The 7500-nt window shown below is 28.7% G+C and overlaps 1 protein-coding gene across 1 annotated transcript; it reads right to left on the bottom strand.

Annotated features, from left to right (window-relative positions):
* Positions 1–832: 832 nt before the first annotated feature.
* On the bottom strand, positions 833–4606 carry LOC115231348 (interleukin 17-like protein). Its single transcript, XM_036500044.1, has 2 exons — positions 4493–4606; positions 833–1590 (listed from the first exon to the last, which is right to left on the bottom strand). The coding sequence occupies exons 1-2, from the start codon at positions 4505–4507 to the stop codon at positions 1063–1065; spliced, it is 543 nt and encodes a 180-aa protein (XP_036355937.1). The 5' UTR covers positions 4508–4606; the 3' UTR covers positions 833–1062.
* Between the last annotated feature and the right edge of the window lie 2894 nt (positions 4607–7500).

Here is a 7500-nt window from a genome sequence, read left to right as displayed (position 1 = left end):
ACCTACATTTGCTAACATACATATATGAAATTATGTTAAAATATATACAAAAATGCTTATATATATATATTGCATTTCAAATGTATATAACTGTTAGAATTAGATATTTATGTAAATATTACGTTAACATTGTTATTTGTGAGAATTTAGTGGTGGACTGAGTACTAGCGTTTAAGTAACTATATAATATGGATAGGGATACAGAGAATCTTGCGGCTATCACAGTAATCTCTATTAGCTCACATGATCATCAATTACAACGTAGTGTTATGTCAAATATCGGCGGACACTAGCTTTCTTTATTTGAATTAATTTGTGAATATAAAATTGTTTTGTAAAAGATGAGCAATGATATGAAGGAAAACATGTAAGTATAAATCGCTGCATAGTTAAATTAATACATGAAGAAATTTATGAAACTGCTGTAAACTTCCTCACATTTATGTAATTAAATTTTACGTTGGAAACATGTGGCGTATATGTAAATGCATTCAACAACATTTATCGGTATAAAATATGTATATAAAAAGAATCTTGATATAGGTTTAGGTTAAAAAAAGGGAAATGTTAATAATGATTTAAATATGATAGTAAGCAACATAATTTAAATATGATAGATAATATAAATATAATAGTAAGCAAAATAGAAAAACCAAATAATTTGCAAGAAATATATCTCATTTACGAAACAGCTGTTACGAAACAAAACTGTTTTTGCCAATGTATATATGTATTAATGAATTTTTAAATGTATGATTATATACTTCTAAATGTATGCATATTTCTATAGAAATGTATATATTTATATTTATATGTATGTGAGCGTGTGTAGAAATGTGTATGGTGTCTATGTATAAACACAGAGAGAAAATGAGTGAGAGAAAGAAGGAAATAGTGAGAGAGCACGCATTTAAATATGTACGCTTGAATGATATTTTGTGTGTGTGCATGTTTCGTATGTGTTTCTTATAACAACCACACAGTGGTTTACGTAAACTTCCATAACATTATGAAAACTACTTGTGTTACACACAATTGAATGTTTGATGATGTTGGCCGATATTACGACTCATATTCATCGTCATTTCCTCCAGATATTACATCGACTTTCCGTGCGCACACACAGGCTGTAGGAACCTCGATGACATTTGGTTTATAAACGTACAGTCCATCAACACATTCAGCTGTACGTTTCAGGACAGTCATCGGAGTATACACCATCACACATTGGTGGTTACTGTCAGAGTCCAGACAGTCTGTACAACGACACACGACTTCTGTGCGTGATGGAGGAAAATATGTGGAATTGTGGGTAATTGTCAGGTACCATGGGCAGGTTGAACGCTCACGAATGATATCAGTAGATACAGAAGATGTAGGGCAAGTTTTATCCCCTACGGTCAGTGCTTGTTGGTCACTTCCCGCTGGAGATATTTCAGCTGGTAAAAAAAAGCTATTGCCGATCGCTGCATTGTATAGTTTCTCGTACTGAACTTTCAAGTCGTTTGGTATATTACATTGAGTCGGAATTGACGCCGAGGATATGAAGAATACGACGTTGGTGAGGAGGTATATCGCAACTTGGAGAACCTGCGTGATATAAAATATTTATGTGAAGATGAGTAATTTCATTTCAATATGACCTACAGCTAAATGAATAAACGAAATCAAGTATAATATACTACTTTTATCGCTCACACCAACTCATTCACTTACTGACTGACTGACCTAATGACTGAATGACTTACTGACTGTACACTCACTCACTCACTCACTCGCTCACTTACTCTCACACTCACTCACTCATTCACTCTCTCTCACTCACTCTCTCTCTCTCACTTTGTGCCAATGTATGTATGTGTGAATGCATTTTTAAAGGTATGCTTATATACATTTAAATATATGCATATTTCTATACACATGTATATATTTATATTTGTATGTATATGTGTGTGTGTATGAGTATGAGTTTGTGTGCTACAATAGCATAATAATTCTGATTGAAATAGTCTTCATTAATTATTATATGGCTTCGAAAACAATCAATATCGTTATTATCATAAAAAAGTAATCTAGATTTACAAATCTGTGCATCGAAATAGAAATACGATTACATATAACAACAATATCCTCTGTTCTCGACTATTTGTACTTGACAATCCACACATGAGTAATAGAATACAAAAGAGAATACAATCTTAAATCTCAAAATATTCCATATTCAGTAAGTTATGTGTAACATAACCATTAACCTATTTTTGCCTCCTTAACTCTTTATTATTTAATAGATTCCCTGGTGTACTTTATTCTAGGAAATAAAGGTTATATTTCTCTTTTATTATTTCATTAAATCTATGTAGTCCCTTAAATTCAAGTATCCATACCCAAAATAAGTTCAAACTAAGATAGTCAGCATAGCAACATACTGTATAGAAAACACTACACCGATCTTATTCTTTCTCTAACACCACTTCAAACATTTCCAGATTCCTCTAAACCATAACAGCCTTCCCCAATACCAACTTTGTAACTTTGACCCCAAACGCTACTGCTATGTTTATTACCTTCTAACTCCCCTCTCTATCCCTCACTCTACCTTCTCTCCCAATTCTCTACATTCGATACTAATCTGTCAGTCAAATTATTTCTCTCACATAATCGTCATTTTGATTTTCACTATCACAACCTTAAATTCTAAACTTTCATACAAACTAACAAAGATTACCATTCACTGTCCTATATTTAAGAGATGACGAATTATGTACATTATTTACATTATTTACAATTGACGGATATTTATCCTCATTTTGTTTGTTGTTAACACAAAGATACGGCTGATATGTCCTCTTGCCTTCATCAGGTGTCTTGGGGACATTTCGAACCTGAGTAATTTTCGATGTTGTTGTTGTTTTTGTTGTTGTTGCTGTTATTATTATTATTATTATTATTATTATTATTATTATTATTATTATTATTATTATTATTACTACTACTATTATTATTAATCAGGCAACTGCCTGGAATCGACCTCGGAATCTTGGAGTTAGTCGACAGCTCTAATTACCATTCATATACAAACGAAACAACCCATCTTTCACTCTACGAATATGAATCCTGAATAGTCTCATTATTAAACACTAATCTTGAAACTTATTCCACCTCCCACTACGCTCTATTTATATACCTCCAAATACACTTAGTTCTCCATAAGATCATTTCGTCCTGAATATCCATTCTGTCAACAGCTCAAAATTACGAGTTTATCCCTGAATACTGAGGCTGGTATTATATCAAGGTGTAATCAATTATCAATATCTGTTTCTAATCTATAAAGCATAAATATATATATATAGTGTATATGTATGTATGTATGTATGTATGTATATATATATATATATTATATATAATATATATATATATATATATATATATATATATATATATATATGTATGTATATGTATGTATATATATATGTATATATTTATATATATACGTATAATATATATATGTGTATATAAATATATAAATGTATATTATATATATAAATGTATATATATATATATGTGTGTAGACATATATATATATATATATATATGTGTGTGTGTGTGTGTGTGTATATATATGTTTGTATGTATATATCTATGTATGGATGTATGTATGTATGCATAAGAGGGAAAAAATTCTCTTTTCCTAAAGAAAATGTTTATTGGAATGTGGAGAATAATTTAATTTTTTTTTTAATCGATCCATGACTTCAACTCCGGCTATAAGCATCTTTTGCTATGAAAATATATTTTTAATAATGATTGAATAGCTTTTTAAAGCTCTACGTACAGAGTTTATGCTACTTATTAACACATAAATTTGAAGGCACATGTCTCAGTGGTTATAGCATCGGTCTCATAATCATGAGGTAAAACATTCGATTTCCGTGCCGGGCTGTGTTTTGTGTTCTTTAGCAAAACACTATATTTCGCGTTGCTGTATTTCCCTCAGCTGTGGAAATGAGGTGCGATATCACTGGTGCTAAACGGTGTCAGCTTTTACTTATTAAACCATCGATGGCGTGGAGAGGGGTTTCTTGTATGCAGTGGACGGACTTAATGCTTTGGTGAAGAATATTCTAGGAAAAATCACTTGGACATTATGGACGAAAGGTCTTATTTCTTTTAATGAAGCAATAACTAAAGAGAGAGGGAACTGAATACACAGTTAATGTGCTACATATCCTTCTGTTTTAAGTTTCTTTAAATCATTTGCACAAATTCTACTCGTAGGAAAACATACGGCGCCATTTATAAATATATATATGTAGAAATAGATCAATATACCACAGACATAGAAATACGTATCGCAGGTATAGTACTAATCTGCGTTAAGTACATAAGCAAAATGATTCACTCATTCCTAAGAATGATAGAAGAGTAAGCAAAGACATAAGACTGAACATATAAATATTACAGTTGATATTAACAAGATTTGTTTACTTACGTTGGTGGTATTCATAATAATGGATGGTCACTTGGAATGGAAAGAATGACAATCGTAGTATATATGTATATATTTTCAAATAAATCTTGAGAGTGCGAGTTTATCAAAATGATATTCGCTTGTGATGATAACATCTCCTCTGAGATTACTTATATATAATATTTTTTACCGTGGAATTACCATATGTCACAAAGATTAATGAAATTATAAAAAATTATAAATATAAACAGGCGGAACTAACAACTTTACGGAAAAATTTACTTCCTGTAATGTGAAAGATCTGGTATTAAGTGAAATATATTGTGATCTATATAAATTGCAGAGAGCCTGAAGGAACCAGGACATGGTTTACGATTTGTTTCCTCCTTTACCTGTTAATGGGGTGTGGTACATTGTGAGTTGTCTTAATACACAGGAACATAGATATAGTAAAATATTGTCTTAAGAACTTTTCCGATCTATTTTTAATATAATTTATCATTTGTGTTGCATATCTATCTATCTATCTATCTATCTATCTATCTATCTATCTATCTATCTATCTATCTATCTATCTATATCTATGTATGCATATATAAATGTATATATACATATATACATATACATATACATATACATATACATACGTACATATATATATATAATATATATATATATATATATATATACATACATACATACACACACACATATATATATATATATATATATACATATATATACATACACACATACATATACAAATATTTATATAATATATATATATAATATATATATATATATATATATATATATATATTAAATTAAAGATAAAACCACTACTAGGCAAATCAGTGAAAATCAAAAGCCAATACATAGAAATAAAATTAATTAAAAAAATATATAAAAAATATAATATAGAAAATATAAAAATCCAGTTAAAATATTTAAATTAAAGTTAAAAATTTAAAAAAATTATTTAAATTAATAATTTAAACTTATAAATTATAAATATATTTATATAGAAAGGCATTGTGCAAGAAAATGGTTCATATTTGGTTGATTAAAAATGTAATGGCACGTATTTATTGCGTTTTTTTTCCTTTGGAAATCGGCACGTACTTTCTAGACGACCCAATATATATATATATATAAATATATATATATACAATGGGCGCATGTATTTCATTTATTTCTATTCGTATTTTCTACTGAAAAGGGAAAAATCTTTTGAGATTAATTCCGAAATTGATTCAATATAGAAATAACGAACTTTTTAAAAAGATTCTGTTGGCTAGATTTTCTCGATTGCAGCACAATGTATTTCTGCAGTGGGTATATAATAATACGTGGAAATTGACGGTATAAAACTCTGTTATCAGCATATTGGCATACAAATAATTTTCTTTTGCCCTTGTTTATAAGTTACATATAATTTTAACCTTTTAAGGTATTTAAATATGCTGCACCAGTTTTCATGAAATTTTTTCTGTAAAAACAATTTCATCCTATATTAGTAATAGATTTGTTACTATTCGCTATAAGGACTGGTAACCACTCTAAGCTGTGGTGGAGATCAATTCACGCGTGCGCTGAGGTTAGCCAAAGTATTTATATTTATATACATATGGGGAACATTTGTGTACCCATGACTTTAGCTTCGGGTATGTTTTTTCCATGGGCGCATGTAAGTATTTCATTTATTTCTATTCATATTTTCTACTGATGTGGAAAAAATCTATGAGATTAATTCCGAAATTGATTCAATATAGAAATAACGTGCTTTCCTCGATTTCAGCACAACGTATTTCTATAATGGTTATATAATAATATTTGGAAATTGACGATTTAATAGTCTGTTATCAGTATATTGGCATACAAGTAATTTTCTTATGCCCTTAGTTATAAGTTGTTTATAATGTTGAAGATGAAAGGTATTTTGATAAGCTGCCGCGTTTTTGATGGAATTTTTTTCTGTAAAGAAACTTCATCCTATATTAGTAGAATATATATATATGTATATATGTATGTATATATGTATGTATGCATGTACGTATGCATGTATGTATATATGGATGTATATATATACGTGTATATATATATATATATATTATATATATATATATAATATATATATATGTTAGTATATGTATATATATATAAATATAAATTAAATAAATTAAATTACAGATACATAAAACCACTATTAGCAAATATTAATATATATATAAATATATATATATGTGTGTGTGTATGTATATATATATATATATATATATATTATAATATAATATATATATATAGATATATATATAATATATAAATATAAAATATTATTCGAGACAAAACCACTATTTTGCAAAACAAAAAGGAAAGACTTAATCAATACATAAATTTTAATAAATAGTCAAAAAAAACCGCCACTACAATCGTTTTTCTGTCTTGATCAACATCTTCAGGTGGACTTCCAATAATTCAGTGTCAAATTATGAAGAGTATATATATATATATATATTTACACATAAGGAATCCACTTATAGGAATTCAACACGTTAGAAGGAACAGCTAGGTTCTATAACCAAATAAATTTGGGATAAAATTCCTTCCTCTCAAATTTTATCCCAAAATTTTGGTGTTATAGAACCTAGCTGTTGTTTCTAACGTGTTGAATTCCTATCAGTGGATTCCTTATTTGTAAATATACACTAAACCGTACCACTAATATGTAGTATTTTTGACTAAATATTTCACACGTTAGACCACTGGAAATACCAATTTTAATTATTTTCCAATTCCCTTTATATATATATATATATAATATATATATATATATATATATATTGAAATGGATAAATGAATTATCTTGTTACGGATTATTCAAAATTTTACCGATATCTGGGTAGCAAAAATCACAACAGAAAAAACACGGTTGAAGTTACGACCATGGGGTGTCGCAACCGTGCCTCAGCGCGGATAATTGAAGTTTAATATATTTAGTGAAGGGAAGAATGGAGAAGAATGGAGCTGAA

This window comes from Octopus sinensis, unplaced genomic scaffold (assembly GCF_006345805.1).
Source record: "Octopus sinensis unplaced genomic scaffold, ASM634580v1 Contig18276, whole genome shotgun sequence".
Taxonomy (NCBI): domain Eukaryota; kingdom Metazoa; phylum Mollusca; class Cephalopoda; order Octopoda; family Octopodidae; genus Octopus; species Octopus sinensis.
This window is presented reverse-complemented; position numbering and strand designations above follow the sequence as displayed.